The sequence below is a fragment of the Falco punctatus genome (genome assembly GCF_963210335.1).
Source record: "Falco punctatus genome assembly, chromosome: 1".
NCBI classification, from domain to species: domain Eukaryota; kingdom Metazoa; phylum Chordata; class Aves; order Falconiformes; family Falconidae; genus Falco; species Falco punctatus.
In genome coordinates, this window is record NC_137580.1 from 107,680,248 (window position 1) to 107,701,313 (window position 21,066).

General features: G+C 61.4%; 2 protein-coding genes across 4 annotated transcripts in view; both read left to right on the forward strand.

The window, feature by feature from the left end:
• NEK8 (NIMA related kinase 8) lies at positions 1-19,440 on the forward strand. Of its 2 annotated transcripts, XR_013926332.1 has the most exons (16): positions 1-1,106; positions 1,550-1,755; positions 2,792-3,024; positions 3,769-3,900; positions 4,093-4,301; positions 4,713-4,792; positions 5,332-5,513; positions 5,750-5,900; positions 6,931-7,007; positions 8,165-8,282; positions 8,572-8,722; positions 8,954-9,117; positions 9,345-9,503; positions 9,678-9,836; positions 11,486-11,582; positions 19,389-19,440. XR_013926332.1 is itself a non-coding variant. In XM_080377216.1 (15 exons), exons 1-15 carry the CDS (start codon positions 1,060-1,062, stop codon positions 11,512-11,514), a joined length of 2,097 nt encoding a protein of 698 aa, XP_080233342.1. In that variant the 5' UTR covers positions 1-1,059; the 3' UTR covers positions 11,515-12,752. The 2 variants fall into 2 exon arrangements, 1 of the variants encoding a protein (XP_080233342.1); XM_080377216.1 differs by lacking the exon at positions 19,389-19,440 and having other exon boundaries at positions 11,486-12,752.
• The window catches only part of TRAF4 (TNF receptor associated factor 4), a 16,894-nt gene continuing 8,651 nt past the window's right edge, over positions 12,824-21,066 (forward strand). For both annotated transcript variants that reach the window (XR_013926349.1, XM_080377238.1), the window contains exons 1-6: positions 12,824-16,802; positions 19,389-19,440; positions 19,765-19,869; positions 19,946-20,107; positions 20,547-20,708; positions 20,782-20,937. Coding sequence is in view for 1 of the 2 variants with exons in the window: in XM_080377238.1 (XP_080233364.1) it covers positions 16,132-16,802; positions 19,389-19,440; positions 19,765-19,869; positions 19,946-20,107; positions 20,547-20,708; positions 20,782-20,937 (1,308 nt within the window). In the remaining variant the exon portion in view is untranslated. The remainder of the gene's footprint in view (positions 16,803-19,388; positions 19,441-19,764; positions 19,870-19,945; positions 20,108-20,546; positions 20,709-20,781; positions 20,938-21,066) is intronic.

Below are 21,066 nucleotides of genomic sequence, written 5' to 3' on the forward strand. Positions count from 1 at the left end.
TGAGCGTGGCTTGTGTGCGAGTGTGTAAGGCACTCGGTGCGTGTGCGAGGCGTTGCACCTGAGCACTTAAGGCATTGCACCTGAGCGTGTAAGGCATGGCACCTGTGTGTGTAAGGTGTTGCACTCATGGGTGTCAGGGATTGCACACGTGCAGGGCACTGCACAGCTACTGGGCAGCATGGGAGGGTGGGTGCAGCAGGTGCATGGCAGGCCTTGCATGCCTGTGCTGGGCCCTGCACATCTGGCCCAGCACCGCACAGTTGGCCTGGGTGGCTGCAGCGCCCGGCCCGGCGGGAACACCAGGAAAACCGCCGCCCCCCTGGGAAAACAGCCCCGAAACTGTGCGGACCCGCTGCGGCTGGGGGCGTGCGGTGGGCACGGAGACATCGGTGTGGGGGAGTCCCGGGGTGGGGCGGGTCCCGGTGCCCCCTCAGAGCAGCGGGCCGGGGCCGGCTGGGCAGGCCGCGGGGCAGGGCTGGGTGCCGATTCCTGGGGGGGGTGGGCCCTACCCCACCACTGCCCGCGGTGCGGGGCGCTGGCTGGCCGGGGGGGCTGCCCTCCCCCCGCCCTGGGAGCCGGGCTCAGTGTCGCTAGATGGCAGCACGGCCACGTGGCGTGGCCTGTCCCCGGCCACCCCCGGGTGCAGGGCAGGTCCCTTGCGGGCTGTGGGAGCCGTCACGGGCACGCAGGGGTGCTCGTGGTCCTGGGTGACACACACACACGCACACACGGAGGGGGAGCCGGGCCCTTTGTGCCTGGCCCTACCGCAGCACAGCGCCCCCCGGAGGCTGCTGAGGGGGCGCCCCCCAGCCTGAGCCCAGTGCACCCCAAACCTCTCCGCCGGGACCTGCCCCCTCGTGGGTCGTGGGGGCCCAGCCGGGGCGGTATTACCCCCTCCTGGCCGGAGCAGGGAGCCCCGTGCTCCCCCCCGCAGCCCTACACACATGGCGGAGGGGGACGGGCGCGGCCCGCGGTGGTTTGTCCTCCCGCGGCCGCCGTAGCGGCTCCCGGAAGTGTCTCCATGGAGACGGGAGGAGCCCAGGCCCGGCCGAGGCAGGAATGGAGAAATACGAGCGGATCCGGGTGGTGGGGAGAGGGGCTTTCGGGTGAGGGCGGCCCCGGGGTCGGCCCCGTGGCGCCGAGGGGGGCACCGGGAGCGGGGGAAGCGGGGTGGGGGTCTCCTGGTCTTTTTTACTGTGGCAAAGTGTGTGGGGGGAGCGCCGGCACTACGGCACGGCGGGGAAGAGGGGGAGGCCGCAGGCCGCGTTACCATGGTAACAAGGCGCAAGGGCCCTGTCGCTATGGCAACACGGGGGTCAGCCGGCGTGTGGCGCCCTGCGGGGGGGTGTGTGTGTGTGTGTCCAGGCCTTGGCTGTTGCCATGGCGATGGGGTGACACGGTACTGGGGGTGTGACACCCCGGGGGGGGGGGAGGGGATTGCAGGCCCTGTTACCATGGCAGCAGGGGGACAGGGGCCATGTGTCGCCCGGGGGGGGGTGGCCTGGCCCTGCCCCCTCCACTGCCCCACGCTGAGGCCCTGTCCCCGCAGCATCGTGCACCTGTGCCTGCGCAAGGCCGACCAGAAGCTGGTGATCCTGAAGCAGATCCCTGTGGAGCAGATGAGCAAAGATGAGCGGCTGGCAGCACAGAATGAGTGCCAGGTCCTCAAGCTGCTCAGCCACCCCAATGTCATCGAGTACTATGAGAACTTCCTGGAGGACAAGGCGCTCATGATCGCCATGGAGTATGCCCCAGGTGGGCCCTCATCTCCCTAGCACCCATAGCTGGTTCCTCGGCAGGTCCAGGGAATGCTAAGCACTCAGTTTTCCTTGAGCTGAGCTGCTATGGCCCCATGTTGTGCTCCTTGTAAAGATCCTGTGCTTTGGGGACCCCAGAAAAGTCCAAACACATCTCTCAAACAGACAGTTCTGTAGAAAAGGGTTTGGGGGTCAAGGTGACCATGGGCCAAGTGACTGAGCACTGGGCCAGGTTGTCCAGAGAGGTTGTGGAGTCACCATCCCTGGACATACTCAAGAGATGGGTCATGGTCCTGGGCAACCAGCTGTTGGTGGCCCTTCTTGAGCAGGAGATTGGACCAGATGACCTCCCAAGGTCCCTTCCCAGCTCCACCACTCTGTGATTATATGCCTTGCACCTGCTAATCATATCCAAAACAAAGATATTTCTAACACCTCTGTTGCTGATAAGTGTGCCACCATCTGCCCTTGGCTTAGATTTCACGTACATTTCCCTGTGTCAGCTATTGGCCATGCTGTTGGTCCCACAGCTTTGCATGGGAAGGTGTGATTTCTAACGAGATTTGCCATGGAGTTTAAGATGAAATCAACATTTGCATGATGGTTTGTTAAAAGTTGTATGTGAGCCCTGAATCTGGATCTCCCCTTTGCGATAGGGGCCTCTCAGTGCCACGTGGCCTCTTGGACTGCAAGAGTTCTCTTTCGCAGAACAGGCTTATCTTGTTCTGCCATCCGTGTTTATGTCCTCCTCCAAGAGCTATAATTTTAGCGTTTCTTTTCCTGCGGCCTTTGACAATATGTCAACAGTAACTTCTCCCTCGTTTTTTCTTTGTCCCACCAACTGTGCTGCCATTGTTCTCCACACAGTCACAGGAGCACTGGAGGATGTGCTGTGTATCCCACCAGGATGTGCCTTTTCCCATGCGTTTGGCTTGTTAGGATGCCATGGCTAAATCCTTCCCCTGGCTTTTAGGCTGGGTTTGCGCTGCCCTGTGCAGCCACCCTTGCTGATAGCCCTTTGTTGCTCTTTACAGGGGGCACGCTAGCAGAGTTTATTCATAAGCGCTGCAACTCCTTGCTAGATGAAGATACCATCCTTCACTTCTTCGTGCAGATCCTGCTGGCTCTCCACCATGTGCACACCAAGCAGATCTTGCACCGTGACCTGAAGACTCAAAACATCCTCTTGGACAAACATCGCATGATCGTCAAGATTGGAGACTTTGGCATCTCCAAAATCTTGAGCAGCAAGAGCAAAGCCTACACGGTGAGTGGCCTGGCTTTGTAGAGGAGCTACTTCCCACCGTGGCAGCAGGCTGGAAACTCTGGGCTTGGCTCACGGTAGTCTCTTGGAAGCTGCTGTAGGCAGCAAGGTTGGAGGTAGCATACTTGCAGTAGGCCACATCCGCAATGCTGCTTTGCTCCTTGGTGTTTACACAGGCTGAAGTCTTCACGCCCAAGTCTGCTGCAGCATTGTGGGCTGCAGAAAGGTGAGAAAGACTTGTCTACCCAAGCCTGGGAGAGGGTGGGGTGTCTGGGCTCACTGGTGAGGGTCAACAGTGTTCCTCCTGCTGTCACAGTGGGAGGGGTGGTGTTTGCAGGCTCATCTGACACATACTTGGCAATGGAATTTCTGCCTGTGCCCCACCATCCTACTTCGTCTTAATCTCCTCTCTCTGCTTGAGATTTGAGTATCATTCCCCACCTGGACTAATGTGGCTAGACATTTATATCATATTGCTCTGGGCTCTGATTCTCTCAAGTGGATAGGAGCAAAATTAGAGATAATCTCTGTATGTGCAAGGGAGGTCACTGGAAAGGCAAATCCTCGTGTTTTTTTCTGAGATTGCCAGGCAGATGTTGACACCAGGGAACAAAACCCCAGCTCTACTATGCTTCGGTTGGTGGTGTTCCAGCCAGCCTGCATACTGCTCTCTGAACCCAGCATTTTTCTTTCCACCTCACTGCTCCAGTTTCTCAGCATTGTGGTAAATTTCTTTGTCTCTTCTAGGTTGTGGGAACTCCATGCTACATCTCCCCAGAGCTTTGTGAAGGGAAGCCTTACAACCAGAAGAGTGATATTTGGGCTTTGGGCTGTGTGCTGTACGAACTTGCCAGCCTCAAGAGGGCTTTTGAAGCTGCGGTAAGAGGGATATGGTTTACATGTAGCGCAGGGAGCTGTGGCTTCTTACAGAGGTGAAAATGTGCGCTTGGATCACTCTTCTCACTGAGCCTGGAGGTGTGAAGGCAGAGAGCAGTGCTGAAAACTTCTCGCTCCTTGGCCTCACCTCTGACCACCCAGCCACTGTATGTCTCTCTTTTGTTTTCTCTCCAGAATCTTCCTGCCTTAGTGCTGAAAATCATGAGCGGGACGTTTGCCCCAATATCGGATCGCTACAGCCCTGACCTGCGCCAGCTCATCCTTAGCATGCTGAACCTGGATCCTTCCAAGCGGCCCCAGCTGAATGAGATCATGGCTCAGGCCATCTGCATTCGGCCCCTTCTGAACCTCTACACTGATGTGGGCAGTGTCAAAATGAGAAGGCAAGTGACACTGTTACCTTAGTGTCCCTTGGGAGGGGCTACCACAGCCTGCAACGTGTCTGATCAGTTTGTATGTCTCTGTTATGAGCTCCAAAGAGTGTTGTCCTTGTGCAGCTCTCCTGTGTTACCCAGCGTGCAGCTGCTGCGGCCTGAGCCTGGCCCAGTGGCTCAGGGCCATGGCAGGTGCGGGTTTGTCATTGCAGTGGCAGTGAATAGAGAGTATGAGCTCAAAGGGAAGCAAACTGATGCCAACTCCCCTCTCTCAGGTGGTTTAAAGCACCTACCGAGGCAATTCTGTGAGCTATTCAGCTGTGGCTTATGCTGCAGCTCTGTCCAGACCTGCTGTGATCCACGGCTCTGCGGGACCTCTGGGGCGGCGCTGATGTTAAGGACTGGATTTTGGTTTGGCAGGCCAGAAAAACCCCTGGCTCCAGTGGCGACAGTGACCCACAGCCGGACGGGAGGACGAGTGAGCAGTGCCAGGCCGAGGGGTGAGTCCTGACATGACGCGTTCAACGCAGCTCCATTCAGAAGGACCTTTCCTTTGGATGATGGGGTCAGAGAGGCCCTCAAGCTTCTGGAGAGAGAAAGTTAAGAGATGTCACCTTCCCTGAACCCCAGAGGAGCCCACGGGCACCTCTGCTCTGGGGACCAAGCAACGCTTTTTCTCCAGCTGCCTCTTCTAGGTTTTGAACCCTTGAATCAAATTTCTGCTGTTTCCAGCAAAGTGGTGCCGAGGGGGGCTGTCCTGGTGCAGGGCAGTGCAGCTGACATTGGTAGCAATTTGGCTAGAGCTGTTGTGGGGCCACTTTCCTCAGTTCTAGGATAAAATACAAGGAGCTGTTCCCACGTGTTTCAGCCCTGGCAGGGAGCTCCCCAGCAGCCCCTTGCCAGCCTTGGACCGGCACTGGTCTGGCTGTGCTGGCTGGCAGGCAGCTGTGCTGGCACCCAGACTGGCTGGTGTCGTTTCTTTTTCTGTGCAAAGAGAGTCAGGGATCCACGTTAATGATTTCTCTTTGTTGACCTGTAGGTGTTCGAGGTGGTTCAGCCAGGACAGGAATCCCTCCTCTGCTGTCATCCATCTACACCTGGGGGAGCGGGATCACCACCCCCCTCCGCCTGCCCATGCTTAACACCGAAGTGGTGCAGGTATCTGCTGGCAGGACGCAGAAGGCCGGAGTCACCAAATCAGGGCGGCTCATCATGTGGGAGGTGAGTGACAGGGAACCTGGGGCAGGCAGTGGCTGTGGAAATCTCAGATGTGTGATTTCTGAGGAGGAGACGTTCCTGCTCACTGCATAGGCTCTGGCACTGTGTTCTCCAGGACTGCTGTCCAGTCCAGGTGGCAGGTAACACCAGTAAGCCTGTGGGAAAGGGTTCGTCTGAGTTCTCCAGCCCAGCTCTTGCTGCATGGAGGTGCAGCAGCTGACATGACTTCTCTCTGCCAGGCTCCCCCGATGGGTACTGCAGGAGGCCCTTCTCTCCCAGGAGCCACCGAGCAGCTCCAGCCTCAGTTTGTGTCCCGTTTTCTGGAGGGCCAGTCTGGTGTGACCATCAAACACGTGTCCTGCGGTGATCTCTTCACGGCCTGCCTCACAGGTGAGCTGCTGCCTCATGCCTTCGCCTGGCTGAGCCCCAGACCCCTCTGCACGGCAGCTGCCTTGCAAATGCAGCGTGACTGCCTGGCGAGCCTGCTCGGAGAGGAGCCTGAGCGACGCGCTGGGCTGGGGTGACATGAAGGCCTCTGTGGCCTCTCATGTTACATCAGGTGGAGGTCAGAAATGGCAGGCATGGTCCTCCTAGGATGCCACACAGCTTGGTCCCAAAGGTCTGTGCCACGTGGGGAGGGCCACAAATTTCTGCTGTTTGCTGTCCTGACTTCATTGGTGTCACCTGAAGACAGAACTGACCTGTACAGTGGGGACTGCAGCGTGGGCAGCATCTGGGACCTTCAGCCTTTCTCTGTCATGTGCTCTGTGAGTGTGACACAGACACAAGCAGTGACTGGCGTTGCTGTGAGGAGTCAGCGTGAGCTCCTGCAGGGCTGGCTGTCCTCAGCTGCAGGAAGGCAGGGTCTGAACCCCCTTAGAGTGGGCCAGGAGGCATGCTGACTGGGAGGGGAGCACGCATACTAGCCCAAGGCTGTGTTTGCAGAGCAAAGCCCTCCCAGTGGTCCTTTGGGAGCCCTGTTTGCACTTCTGCTGGTGATCAGGGTAGCTAACGACAGATAATGTAACTGGCAAATGTCATGGGCATGGGTTTGTCCTACCTCTCCATGGCATTTCCTGCCACCCTTCTGCTGGGCGATGAGTGTCTCTGTGTATTTAACACCTTGTCAGACCTTGGAGTTTGCAGCTCCTGCATGCACAGCTGCAATAATGTTATCTCAGTGCTCTCCTATCATCTGCTGTTTGTTTGGCAAGTTGTCGCAGCACATCGAGGCTGCCGCTCTCTGGAAGCTCAGCTCTCTGGAAGCTCACTGAAGGCTTCTGGCTCCTGCAGCAAGTTATGAGTCAGAGTGGGTCCAAGCAGAGACACTGTCCTGGGAGCCACAGCCAGCCCCACGGTCTGTGTGTGCCTTGCAGGGCCTCACGTGTGCCAGTGACACGACTTCTTTCTGCTTTTCCAGACAGGGGGATAATCATGACTTTCGGCAGCGGCAGCAATGGCTGTCTGGGGCATGGAAACTTCACGGATGTAAGCCAGGTTTGTCGTGAGGGTGCTGGGCATGCTGCTCCCCCAGGGTAGAGGATGGATCATGCCTTCTGTGCCACGTGAGAGGGCTCATCCCAGCTCCAGGGATGCGCATCCCAGGCGTGCTCTGGCATCCGAACCCCTCCCCCTCCTCTCCCTGTCACTGCTGGTTTTAAAAGACCCAACCTGCCTCTCTCTCTCTCTCCCCCCCTGCACAATGATCCCTTTGAGTGTGGGGGAAGTCAAGAGCTGCCTTGTGGTTGCTCTTGGCAGGCACCCAGCTTGGAGGCTGCCTCCAATCACACACCTGCCTGCTTCACTCTTGGCCTGCAGCTGCCAGGGTTCACTGAGAAAAGTTATTTTTCAAAAGAGCCAGTATTTAAAGAAGAGATGTGTGTTTCCGATTGGCTCGGAACGCTAGGGTTGAGGGCCCGTTGCTGCCTTCCAGCTTCTTCCTCGCCTGCCCTCGGATGTGGCAGCAGCCGATGGCTTCCAGCCGAGCCCGAGGACTGGTGCCATTTGTCACTGTGGTCAGCTGGCTCGTTCATTCCTGCTCTGTCCGGAGCTGAGCTGCTCGGTGCTTATTGCTGGGGAGGGGAGACCAGTTGGGAGCAGCAGCCAGATCCCAACAAATGGTGCTTTTTCACTTGCAGAAGATAATGAGAATGAGGCTCGCTGTGGCGAGGTGTCAGATCTAACAGCAGGTCACAGCAGGGGCTGGGCAAAACGTAGAGATGCTGGTCTCTCCACACCCTAACGAATATGTAGCCGATAGCTCGCAGCTCCTCTGCACAAGAGCCTTACAGCCAACGCACCCTGCACCAAGCCCCTGCCTGCTCAGAGCGTGCGTTAACAGCCCCTGGCACTCCCCACATGGGCAAGGGGGCGAATCCCAACCCTTCAGCTGAACCTATTCCCTCTCCAAACTGTTGTGCTGGCTGCTTGCTTCTGCCCCAGAGATGTTTGCATTATCTTCTGTGCTGCGTGCACGTAGTCTCTCGACCCTTTGAAGACTGTTTGGAACAGAAAAATTCGCTGGTGTTTGTGTTGGATGAAAACTGGGATGCTGCCAGCGCTGTGTTGAGGCTGGGGGGGCAGGGTGGGAGGAATGGGAGCAGCCGGGCAGGCTGGGAGGTCTCGGCTGACGGCTGCTGCTCTTCCCCTGCCAGCCCAAGATCGTGGAGGCCCTGCTGGGCTACGAGATGGTGCAGGTGGCCTGTGGTGCGTCTCACGTCCTGGCGGTTTCCAACGAACGGGAAGTGTTTGCCTGGGGCAGGGGGGATAATGGTAAGAGATGTCTGCTTTGCAAAACAGGGCTGGTGCTTTCTGTTGTCTGTTCCCACTTCCCTCGCTGGCCCTGCTTGCCTGCAGTCCTTTCCAGATGTGCCAGGCTAGGTGGGTGTGGAAGGGTTACAGCTGCTTCGCCACATACCAGGGCCCCTGTGCTTTGGGTTTTGCTGCCTTCTGCAGCAACAGATCCCAGGCTGGGCTCCTGCAGCAGCTATGTCAGTGCTGTTCAGGGGGCTGTGCTCAGGCTGTTGCCATCAGCTGTGCCCTGCTCTGTTCCTCCTGCCAGGTCGGCTTGGGCTGGGTACCCTGGAGTGCCACAACTCCCCCCAGCAGGTCCCAGTCCCGCCAGAGCATGAGGCTCAGAAGGTTGTCTGCGGCATTGATTCCTCCATGGTCCTCACAGTGAGGAACCAGATTCTTGCTTGCGGGAGCAACAGGTAAAAGGGGTAAGGGTCTGCGCTCCAGAGCTTGCCTAAGCTTCCTGGGCCTGCCAGCCTGTGTCTGGCCCAAGAAGAGGGGGCAAGGGGCTCTAGAAGACACCTCTGTGCCATCCTACCCCCCAGCATCACACTGCTGGTGGGGTGGTTATGCTAGGGCAGGATTTCTCTCTGGGGTGTCTGTGCCAGGCTGCATTCAGCCAGCTCTGAACTGTGCTTTTCCCCGGGCAGGTGTAACAAGCTGGGCCTAGATCGGATCAGCTCGGCAGAGGAGCCTTCCCCAGAGGACCAGGTGGAAGAGGCCACTGTGTTCATGTGTGCCCAGTCGGCCCCCTTGAACCGAGAGCCGATTGTGTGCGCTGACATTGGTACAGCACACTCGGCTGCAGTCACAGGTGAGGGGTGTGTGCCCAGATCCCCGAGGGGGGACCTGCATTTTCACTCTCTTCCTCCTGCCTCTTTCCCATGGGCAGAGACCTCAGAGAGGCTCAGGAGGCACCCTGCTCCTGACATTGGAGCTCTGTTGGAGCAGGGTGATCAGCATGGCAGAGGGCAAATAGCTTCAGGGGCTTCAACGCATCCTCGGGTGACACCCAGTTGTTTCTCTCATCTCTATTGTCAGCTTCTGGCCAGTGTTACACCTTTGGGAGCAACCAGCATGGGCAGCTGGGCACCAACTCCTGCCGCAACAGCCGCGTACCCCACCTGGTTGTGGGGCTCCAGGCAATGAAGGTCACTGTGGTGGCTTGTGGGGACGCCTTCACTGTGGCCATCGGAGCAGGTGAGGCTGAAGCCCCTGTGTCCTGGGCTGTAGCAGACCCTGGCTTTCCCCTGCCTGCAGCCCATGCTGTGGCCAAGACAGGCCTGGGAGATAGCGCAGGGCAGTACCAGGGACATGGGAGGCCTATTTGCTGGTGAGCTCTGTGTGCAGCACGCTGTATGTATCCCCCTGCAGAGGGGGAGGTGTGCACGTGGGGCAAAGGAGCCAGGGGACGCCTGGGCAGGAAGGATGAAGAAACAGGAGTGCCGAGGCCGGTGCAGCTGGAGGAGACGCATCCATACCTGGTGACCTCCGTAGCCTGCTGTCACGGGAACACGCTGCTGGCAGTAAAGCGTGAGTAGAAACTTCATGACTGTGATTTCTGCCATGACAGCCCAGCCAGCCACAATGCCTTGTGACTGGAGCTGTAGTGAGTAACCCTGGCACACGAGCTCTGTGTTATTCTAGTCCCTCTAGAGCTGTAGATGAAGAGAAATAACTCGAAGGCCACAAAAGTTCCCCTTCTGCTATGCAGCACTCTGATGCTACCCCTTCCTCTGGGCTAGGGGAGCAAAGGGGCGGTGGAGGGGGTTTCTTGCACTCCCAGACAGGTGGGCTGGCCAAGCTGCGGCTGATGGGGAGTCAGTGTGCTGGCGGTCCACCGAGTATCCAAAAAGAGCAGCTCTCTAATTGATGCTGCTGAAATAGAAGCTGAGATTTGAGGCGTCGTTTTGGCTGCTGCCTTTCCATTGTGGTTTGGAAAAGATAGCAATGGTTTTTGTGGTTCCTCTCTGCTTGAGCCAAAGGCAGCATCGTTGCGCAGTTAAAATGTGCCCATGGTGTGACCTGCCCTTCCGTTGCCTGGGTGTGCGATGGGAGCCTGGCCCAGACTGCTGGAGGGGCCTTTCTTCCTCCTCTGCCAGGCCGATTATGGCCTCGGCGCTGGGCTGAGGGATTCCAGTCCCAGCCCACTTCAAGGAGGCTAATTACACCCCGGAGGGGAGGAGGCCCAGCTGACTGCCCCAGTGCAGCGGAATCAGCCATGGCTCCTGTTCCTCCCCGGCAAGTGCCCAGCTCTCATGGGATATGTGCTGCCACGTGAAGGGGACAGGGAACAGCCGAGTCCTGTGCTCGGGAACAAGTAGGGTGTTTGTCACAGGAGTAAAAGGGTTTTGTCTCTGCAGGAAGGCTGTGGGCTGCTCTCCCGCTGCCGGAGTTGCCTTGCACCCCACAGCAGCTGTTTGTGGGCTCCCCCCTGCAGCACCGTAAGGGCAGGGCCTGAGGGTGTAGCCCCGCTGCTGTCCCTCTGCACTGTCCAAAACCTCAACCCGCTTGTCCCGGTACTGGAAGTGCAAACGCAGCAGCAGCGGTGTCAGGGCAGCAGCCGTGCCTGCTCCAGCACCCCTCAGCGATCAGGGTACAAAAAGCATCGAGAGCTGTGTAAAAAGCTGAGATCTGGCTTTGGGCTTTCACGCAGCTTAGTCTGCCTGGAAACCTCTGCAGAGAGAACACAAGAGCTAGTGACACGTGTGCTGTCATTGCTGCTGTCAGCTGCGGCTGTGACCTGGCCCAGAGAGGGTGTTGGTGCAGGTGAGCAGCACTGCACCTTTGGGGCAGCAGTTCTGTACCGCTCTGCGGTTTCCTCCCGTGTGGCCAACACCATTTTTGACTGGCTTTGGCTTTTGCCCAAGTGAGGCCACTGCTGCACCCTTCTCTCAATCCCGCTGTGAACGCAGGAGTAACTGGGAGAAGCTGGGCATGCTGGAAAGGAAGAGGAGGGCACAAGCCTCAGGAGACAGCATTTCCTCCTGCTTGGGCTCTGGCTGCTGGGCATTGCCTCCTGCTTGCGCCACTACTTAGGCCTTGCTGTAGCTTTCTGGGGTGGCGGGACAGGGATTGTGGTGCCCATCTGTTGGGTATCTGGCCTGTGTGGGGCAGGGCCTGGAGCTTCACCGAGATGACAGTTTACGGCTTATTCTTAGTCCTTGCCCTTTGTGTTTCAGCGGCCGTGGAAGAGGCACCTTCCCAGTGAGCTTGAGTTGAGAGGGGCCACATCCAGCCTCATCGTATATCCGTCCTGGGGCTCCCCCCAGCCACCCGGTATGCCTCTCCTCTTGCTGCTGCCCGCTGTGGCCTGGCTTGGACCTGTGTCCCCAGGCTCTGGAGCTCCTCAGCTGCATTCCAAAAGCAGCAATCTGGAAACAGGATGCTCCCGACGGTGGTTCCCACGGAACCGGAGCTGGTCTCACCAAATCAACAAGGCTCTCTGTGAACCTCCTGTGCCTGAGAGCCGCTGCCCCGGCCGTGCTGTGGGGTGGACATCCCCGGAGCTCCAGCGCTGCCTTCAGGGGGTCGTGTGGGGGCTCTGCCCCTCCCCACTGGAAGTGCCTGTGTGGAAGGGTGAGGAGCACAGAGGTTGCTTTCCCCCATGGAAGCTGTCTGTGGTTACAAAGCCCGGGCTGACAGCTTGGTGTCTGAGAGAGCTGTCAGCCTTTGCACAGCAGTGTCTGGAGTTAGGGCCCCAGGCGCTATGCTGGGTGACTAAGTGCAAACCTCTTTTCTAATTAGAGAGGTCTGTTCTTTCCCATCCCCCCCACCCCCCACCCCACCCCCCGCAACGTTTCACCCGTTTGTTGAGCTGTTCATCACGCTTTTGAGGGTCCTGGCCTGCACGGCTGGCCAAACCTGGCGTGAGCAGCCTCTCTGTGCGGCGCAGCGTGCCTCACTCTCCCAAAACGCTGCCTGGAGCTTTCCAATTACAGCCTCTCCTGGCCCCAGGAGCTTACCAGAGGATTCTCCAGCTGACATTTGTCCTCAGGCCCCTAAATCCTGCTGCTGACCAGCTCACTGGCTCCCAGCTGAGCTAGCGGAAGGCAGCAAAACACAGCAAGTGATTGTCAGTAATTGCAGTTTTTTAACCCAGATCTCTCCAGGAAGATGATGAGTTTTCACCGGGGATCCTTTCGGCAGACAGGAGGGGGCATATCACTGTGTCACAGACAGGAGTTACGGTTTTGTATCTCCAGAAGGGTCGTTTCCTTTCCTTTCTTTTTTTTTTTTTTTCCCCTCCTCTTTTCTTTTTTTAACTTACATCTGCCCTGGGCCATTTTTTGATGAGCTTCTGTCTCTGATCTGCCTGACATTGCAAATGTTCTTGCCTTTCACATCCATCTTTGTGCTGTTGCCAATCTGTTGTGTATAAAGTCAGTGCTTTCATAAGCTGGCTGAGATGAAATCTCTCTAATTATTTTTGTGATTCTTTCCTGTTTTCAATGAGGGAAGCCTCGCTGGGCTCTGGTAGAAGCCAACTGATCCCTCTGTCATGTGAAAGGTAATGAATTTCTGCAGGTCTCCTGCTTTTTCCTCCCTCGCCTCCCAGGCTCCGGCTGGGGAAGGGAGCAGGTCCTGTCCGGCTGGGAGAGGTGTGTGCAGCCCTGACGGCAGACGCGGCCTCCCTGTTTGGCTCCTGCCAGGGTGGGTGCATGGGTTTTTCCCTGCCGTTTTTGTTTCTTGTGGAGCTGCCTTTTCAGGCGGTTACACCCTGCTATCCCGGGAAGCTGACTCGAATTCAAAGGCTCTGCCATCCCTTGGCACTCGCCATGTGCTGTAGGTCACAGGGACGGCTCCGGCAGCCTGGTGTCAGCGGAGGGGAAGATGTTCCCCACTCCCACACCAACCTGGGCACCAGGGTAATTGCAGGGCTGGGTTAAACTGCCTCGAAGCCCCTCTGGGCCATTGCCTCTCCTCCCTGCGCTGAGCTGGCAGCAGCAGCAGCTCCTACAGCAACAGATTTGTCTTGTTTGTGTTGTGCTCAGCTCTCGGGGCTCCCCTTGCCCCACGCCATGTGCAAACCCATTCCATAAGAAGGGGCTGGTGTTCCTGCTGCAGCCTCGCCAGGGCTCAGGGTTGGCAGGGTTGGCAGGCAGCACAGAGGGCTCTGCCACCCTTTGAGTTGTCAGTGGTGGCACCAAAATGCCACTGTTCCAGGGGATGTGCAGCCTGGAGAGCCAGGCTCTCCCTGCTCCAGCTGGGCTGCCAAATCCAGGGGTGAGGCCCCTGGCAGCCCCCCTGTTCCCACCCCTGTGCTGGTTCTTTTAGGGCTTAATGATGCCTTTGCTTGGCAGTGCTGGGGCTGGAGGTGTCACTACCTTGAATATTAGGACCCTTCACTCCAGGCAGGGGGAACCAGTGTGGACCAGTGTGCTTTGTGCTGGGCTGAGGGCTTGCAGCGAAGGCTGGAGCCCTTGGGATTTCGCAGCCTGTGCGCTCCGTGCAGGAGTTCAGCTGTGAAGCCCGGCAAGATGATTTGAATAATTTAATACTGGGCTGTGACCAACCCTGGCGAAAGGGTAAAGGAAACAAAGAGGCCCCCAGCCCCGAGCAACAATAGCTCTTGAAATGACAAGCCGAGGCATGTCCGCGCTGCCGGAGGCAGAGAGCAGCCCGGGCAAATAGGCCAGTTGCATTCCTCACGTCTGCTGCTTTGTTTCCCTGCAGAAGCTCCTGGTGAAAACTGCAGGTCTCAGGGCTTCTCCCTTTATCCTTGTTTTGTTCCTGTGTTCTGCAGAGCTGGTGGTGGATCGGCTGCATCCCCACAGCTCTTCCTGCCAAGGCAGGCAGGGCCGGAGGGGAGCGGGTAGGGGAGGTGATGCGGGGATAAGGCTGCCTGGTCCCATCTTGCGCATCCTGGCTGGTGCGGGTCCCCCGCGGTCCTTGTCACCCAGGGAAAGCCCGTTCCCATGCTCGATAAGATCCTGCTGACCCGGGCCATCGCCATCAGTAGGAATCAGCCCAAACTGGCTGCTGACCCGGGGCTGATTTGATTTGATCCCAGCACCTCCATCGTGGTTGTATCCCCGTTCCCAGGAGGTTTGCCAGAAGGTGCGGCTGCCGTCCGTCTGTCCAGCCGCCCCGCTCCCCTCACCCCTGCCCTCCCTGGGCACCAGTCCCCAGAAGCAGGGAGAGGACTCTCCCCGCTCCTTTCCCTGCGGCAAAACGCTCCACCTTAACTTCTTTAGAAGCCGGAGCGTCGGTTTTCTGTCCCTCCAGTTTAGGTGTGTGTATATCTATATATATATATATACAGGGCAGAGGGATGGGGCAGGGGGAGGCTGGGGGAAGCAAGCAGGAGGCCTCCCCGAGCCCAGAAGGGTTCAAGAACTGACCCATCATGGGGGACAGAGAACATATTGGAGGGATGGAGAACATATCGCCTCCACAAAGGGAATTGCCCTGCCCGGAGGTTGAGTGTCGCCTTTGTGTGAGACAAACGCCTGGCTGTGATGCTGCGTGCGGGGAGGGCTTTCCTTAGGGAGAGGGGAAAAGGAGGGGATCTTTGTTTGCAGGGTCTGACACCTCCCAGCCATCCTGCCGGCACAGCCAGCACCTTCTGATGGCTTTGTCGGCTCCTGGCTAATTAGCAGAGATGCTCTTCAGTGAGGTTAGGGAAGAAAAATTTTCAAAACATCAAAGAGAAGCAGTAAACAGCGATGAAACACGGCTCTGTTCACGCCTGTCATTAGAGACACAGGATTTCTAAGCTTGCAGGAGTGATGCGGAAGGCACAGGGTGTCCCGTCCCCCCCGTGGGGTGCCAAGGGTCCATCCTTTTGGCCTGGGCCTGGTCCTGTAGCCGTGTCCGGGGATGCTTTTGAGACAGGACCAGGTGGCAGGGAGCGCCTTTCTCCGGCTGGGTGGTGAGCCTGGCTCCAGGGCCTGCTGCTGGGACCTAGGGGCAGAACCAGACTGACCGTGGGGGCCACTGGTGGATCCTGCCCGGGGGGGGGGTGCAGCTCTGAGCAAACCCAGCCTGGGAGCATCTCCAGCCCTTGGTGCCACCCCAGTGACAGCTCAGAGCTGCCTGGTGTGCCCCGCTGCCCTCTGTACATTGCCCACTGTCATTTGTTTTGAGGCGTTGGGTTTCCAGGCTCTCTGGGAGCTGGTTAAAGTTTAACTCCAGGCTCTCCACCGCAGGCTGCTCAGGGAAGACCCCACGGTGCCTGTTGACGCTCAAAGTACACCAGCACCGGCTTCCCCGCTGTCTGGGTGTCAGGAGCTAAAGTCCTGTTGTGGCTCAGGCCGTGGCAGGGTAAACCTGTTATCCCTCGGGGTAACCCCAGGAATCAGCCCCCCATCCCTCCTTGGCAGCTCCGGCAGGAGCAGGCAGGCTGCCTGCCCTCCTCCCCCCCGGGCTGCTGAGGATTTTATTTTAAGCAGAAGCCTCTCGGGAAGAAGGGTAACGTGAGCTCCTTGAGTGACAAGTGATGGAGCTTGACTTGCTTAGCGTGTCCCCCAGGAATCCCTCTCCTCTGCCATTTGCTAATTGAAAACTGCTAACATTTGGGGCTGGAGCAACTGCCGCCCTTCGCGGGGAGCTGGCTGGAGCGCGGCAGTGGCACTAACACATGCTGGCAGCCTGTCATCTGCTCGGCTCCCTCTCTGGGGAAAGGGGCAAATCCTGCCATATGCTGCTCCGGTTTCTGACGGAGCGGAGTGGGGGCTGGAGCCAGACGGATTTGCTTTTATTCTCCCTGCTCCCAGCTCTTGCCAGGAGGTTGGGAACCGCGGGATGCTGGTGGCTGCAGCCCGGGGGTGAGCTCGGAGCGAGATGAAGCCACCGGAGCGTGTGTGTCCCCCCCGGTGGCTGTGGCATGGGGGGGTGCTCAGGGCAGTCCCTCCGCCTCCTGCTCCGCCGTTGCCCAGCTCAGACCCTGCCGCGGGTGGTGGCTGGGACACGGGGCGCTCTCTGGGGGGAGGGTGGGTACGGGAGGTGCCCCCCCCGCCCCGGGCATGTGGGGGGCACAGCCAGGGCTGCGTGCGGGGGGCGCAGGGCCAGCGAGGCCGGCACGCTGCGTACCCCCAGCCCAGGGCCAGGGGAGGCCGCAGCCGGGATGAGGGGGGGTCTGCAGGTGCCGTGCGACCCCCCGGGGGGGCTGCGGGCGGTCGCTGTGCCGTGCTGCGGGCGATGCTCCCGGCGTGCCCCTGCCCGGCGCGGTGGGGTCCGCACCCCTGCGGTGCCCCCGGGGGTCCCTCCCCAGCCCCGTCGGGGGGCGGGGCGGGGCCGGGGGCCGGGTCGGACCCGGGGGGCGGGGCCTGGTCGGTGTCCCCGCCCCCCGGGCGGAGCCGGGCGCGGAGCGGAGGCGCGGAGCGGGGCGCGGAGCGCGGAGCGGGGCGGCGGGATGCCGGGCTACGACTACAAACTGCTGGAGCGGCCGCGGCGGCGGGTGCTGTGCCCGCTCTGCGGGAAGCCCATGCGGGAGCCCGTCCGCGTCTCCACCTGCGGCCACCGCTTCTGCGACACCTGCCTGCAGGAGTTCCTCAGGTGAGCCCTGCCCTGACGTCACGGCCTGACGTCACGCCGCGCACCCCTTCCCCCGTACAGCTCCCCGGGGTACCCCCAACCCCTATCCGGGCTTTCGCGTCCCGGGGGGCGGCGGGTGCTCCCGCGTCCCCCACCCCCCCTTCCGCACCGGCCCCGGGCGTTGCTGCCGGGAGCGGGGCCGCCCTGCGCGCTGAGGGGGGGGCGGGGAAGGGGGGCCGTGCCCCGGAGTGCGGGGTGCTCCTGGGACGCCGCGGGCCGGGGAGAGGGTTGCCCCGGGGGTGCGGAGTGCTCGGGGTGCGGGGTGTCCCGGGGGTGCGGAGTGCTCGCGGTGCGGAGCGCCCCGGGCCGGGGGGGGAGCGGGGCGCGCCCAGCCGGTGACAGCCGCCTCGCGGGGTGCAGCGGCCCGTGGCCCCTCTCGGTGAGGAGGAGGAGGAGGAAGCTGGGGCCCGGGTGAAGCCCGGAGCGGCGAGTTTCGAGCGCTTGCAAAGATTTGTGCTTAACCCCTTCCTGCCCGGAGCCGAGCGGGGGTGTGTGTGGTGTGTGTCCGGCCACCCCCCGCGCACGGGTGACGCGGCCAGGCCCTGTGTGCTCGCTGGGGGCGCGGAACCAGGACCCCCCCCCACCCCCCGGTATGTCCCAGGTACGGGCAGCCCGCGGGACACGTGCCACCCGGTGCTGCCCGGTTCTTGCCCTCCGTGCCCGGTGCGGTGCTGGGGGTCCCACGCTGGCACGGCCCGGGGGTGTCCGCGCCCCCCGGGGTGGGCGTGCGGCAGCGCGAAGCGTCACCCCGGGTTCTGCCGCCGCCTGCGGTTGCACCGCGCCTTGGCACGGAGCGACCTTTGCCCGTTCCGGGGGCACGGCGGGCACCGTCACCGCTGCCGGTTTCTGTGAAACCGGGCGTTCCCCGGGGCCCGTGCCAGGCAGCGCCTCCGCTCCCCTCCCGCATCCGTCCCGCGGGCGGCTGGATGTGGGGTTCCCCACCGCCGAGCCCCTCACCCTTTGTACTAGATCAGTTTTGGGGATCTCATGGGCTGAGCCATCCTGCCCTGCCTCGGTGCCTGGTGGGGCTGGGGGGGTGCCGGGGCTCCCACCCCATCACCTCGCTGCGCCCCAGCACGCGGCGAAGGTCAGAGGCAAGGACGGTCCCCCCGGGCGCTGCCTCAGCACATTCCCTGCCCGGCCGAGCGTGAGGAATGGGGAGGCTTTGTCGGAGATTAGGCGCTGGCTTTGGGTCACCGTCCCCTTTCCCCACCTGCCCTGGCACCCCCACACCGTGCACCGGGTGCTGGCAGGGCTGCCTGCCCCCGGAGAGGCGACGGGCCTATGGCAGCCTTGGGCCGATGGTGGCCCTGGGCTCCCTGGGCAGGGCTGGGGTGCTCAGCCCTGGCCCGGGGCACCTTATCGCAGCCGGTGCCTGGTGCCACCCATGGAAACACCCGCTGCAAACAGGCCGGGCACATGGCGGGGCTGGCTGTGGCCGTGGGGCTCATGCCTCACAGCACTGTGCTGCTTTTCCTGGGAGTTGTTGCTCCCACGCCCCCAGCACGAGGATGCTGTTTGCAGGGGATGTCACCGCACCGTGCCCGGGCATGCCAGGCCAGCGCGTGCCGGGTGCCACTGCTGGCTCTGTCGCGCCGTCTCCCATCCGCTTGGCAGCCCCGGCCAAGGCCCTGACGGCGCTTGCCAAGGGCATGCGGTCATCAGACGTGCAGGTGCTGCGTGAATGCACGGCAACCTCATGGCCACCTCCAGAGCCACCTTGGGGACACCAGAGTCCCGGGGTCCCTGCGTGTCCCTGTGGGCTGTGCCCATGGTCTCTTGTCGCAGTGTCCACCGGGAATGGCACGTGGGATGCCACCCTCGTCTGTCCCTGGGCACAGTGTCGTGGGGGCCAGAGGTGACCAGCTGCGCTGCCCGTTTGGCTCCATCCTCGTCTCCCCCCCATGCTGCCCCTCCACAGGTCAGGGCTGAGCAGGGCCGTTCCCCAGGGCCAGCTCTCTGGAGGAGCCCCCCACCCTGGGGACACAGCAGGATGGGGACGCCCCCTCCCAGGGCAGCTGCTGTGCCGGCCCCCTGCCTCCCTGAAGTGGCTGGTGGGGCCGTTTCCTGTGGAACAGGAGCCCCGGGGCCACGCGTCTGGGCTGCACATCTGGCGCCCAGCTGCTGCCCCCCCCAGTCCCGTTGGGCCCCAGCACCTGGGGCTGTGGGTGCCTGTGGCCCCTGCTGGCACCCTGGCTTAATCCCAGGGGCCTGGGGTGGGCGACGGGGCTCCAGATGGTGCCACACTTGCAGCGCCTGGCCCAGGCCCCCTGGGACCGGGGCCACTGTGCCCGGCTCGGGGCGGGGGGGGCTGCCCGTGGGGGGTGTCTGGCGGGGGCATTTCCCAGCTCAGACAGATGGAGCAGGATTAGAGCGGTGGCTCCCCGATGGCTGTGGCTGGATTTGGTGTGGGGTGAATGCTCACGGGTGGAGGGGCAGCACCAATGCCCTGGGGTGGAATGGCAGAGACCCCATGGGACACTGTGTCACCAGTGACATGCCGGCCCCCAGCCCCCAGCAACCCTGACCCCTCTCTGTGTCTTGCAGCGAAGGCGTCTTCAAATGCCCGGAGGACCAGCTGCCCCTGGACTATGCCAAGGTGAGCCGTGGATGGGGCACCGCACTCCAAGGAGATGTCCCCATCACCTGTGTCCCTGCCAAGGGACCGTCCCCAGGCTCTGCACAGCCGCCTGGCACCGCCACGCCGGCCTGGCACGGGCACCCGTGCGGAAGCAAGAGCCCTTTGTGCTGCGGGGCCAGCAGCGGAAACCCGCTCCCGACAAAGGGCGCTTGTTCCTGCGCTGGCGGGGGGGATCCGGCCGTGGGCAGCATGCCTGCGGCTCCCGGCCAGGCTGCTGGGGGGGGGTCCCCATGCCCCCGCAGCCTGGCGCGGGATGCTGATGCCCTGCTGCTGCCTCCCCAGATCTACCCCGACCCAGAGCTGGAGGCGCAGGTGCTGAGCCTGGCCATCCGCTGCATCCACAGCGAGGAGGGCTGCCGCTGGAGCGGGCTCATCAAACACCTCCAGGTAGGGTTCGGCAGGGTGGGGGGGGAACCACGGCTGCACCCCACGGCCCCCTCTTCACCACCCCTGTGTCCCCCAGGCCCATCTTGGCACCTGCGGCTTCAACGTCATCCCCTGCCCCAACCGGTGCAGCGCCAAGCTGAGCCGCCGCGACCTGCCCGAGCACGTCCAGCACGGCTGCCCCAAGCGCCGGGTCAAGTGCGAGTTCTGCGCCAGCGACTTCACTGGGGAGGCCTTTGAGGTGGGTAATGGGGGGGGGGGGGGGGGCACCGTGCCAGGGGGCATGGCTCTGATGGGGGACATGCAGCTGGCAGGGGACGCAATGGGGGGGGGGGGTATCATGGGGATGTAGCCAGGTTGGGGGGTGCAATGTGGGCCACCATGTGGGGACTGAGATGAGCTGCAGGGCACACAGCCTGGCCATGGGGACAGAGCCTGGATGGGGGACGCTATGGGGGCACACCTGCCCGTGGGGACAGTGCACGACACTGTGGGGCGGGGGCACAGCTTGGGCATGGGGACAGCCCGGCTGAACGCCATGGGGAGCACAACCTGGCCATGGGGACAGGGTTGGGGACACAATGCAGGGCATAGCCCAGCCACGGGGGCACTGCATGGCCCCATCCCTGGCAGGGCTGGCGAGGGCAGCCAGAGGGTGATGCTGCTGCTGTGGTCCCCAGGGCCACCAGGGCACGTGTCCCCAGGAGAGCGTGTACTGCGAGAACAAGTGTGGGGCCCGCATGATGCGGCGCTTGCTGTCCCAGCACGCCCTGGCCGAGTGCCCCAAGCGCACCCAGCCCTGCACGTACTGCGCCAAGGAGTTCGTCTTCGACACCATCCAGGTGAGAGGGGGCCCACGGGGACCCTTGCCCTGCCAGCTGCCGGCCCTGGCTGATGGCCATTCTCTGTCCCCAGAACCACCAGTACCAGTGTCCCCGGTACCCTGTGCCCTGCCCCAACCAGTGTGGGACGCCCAGCATCGCCCGGGAGGATGTGCCCACCCACCTCAAGGAGAGCTGCAACACCGCCATGCTGCTGTGCCCCTTTAAGGAAGCTGGCTGCAAGCACCGGGTGAGCGTGTCCCCAGCCCCGTGCCAGTATCCCTGTCGCCATCCCGTGCGGGCACCCCTGTGCCCCACAGCATCCCCACACTTCTCCTGCCCTGACGTCTGTCCCATCCCCTGTGGCGTCCCTTTTCTG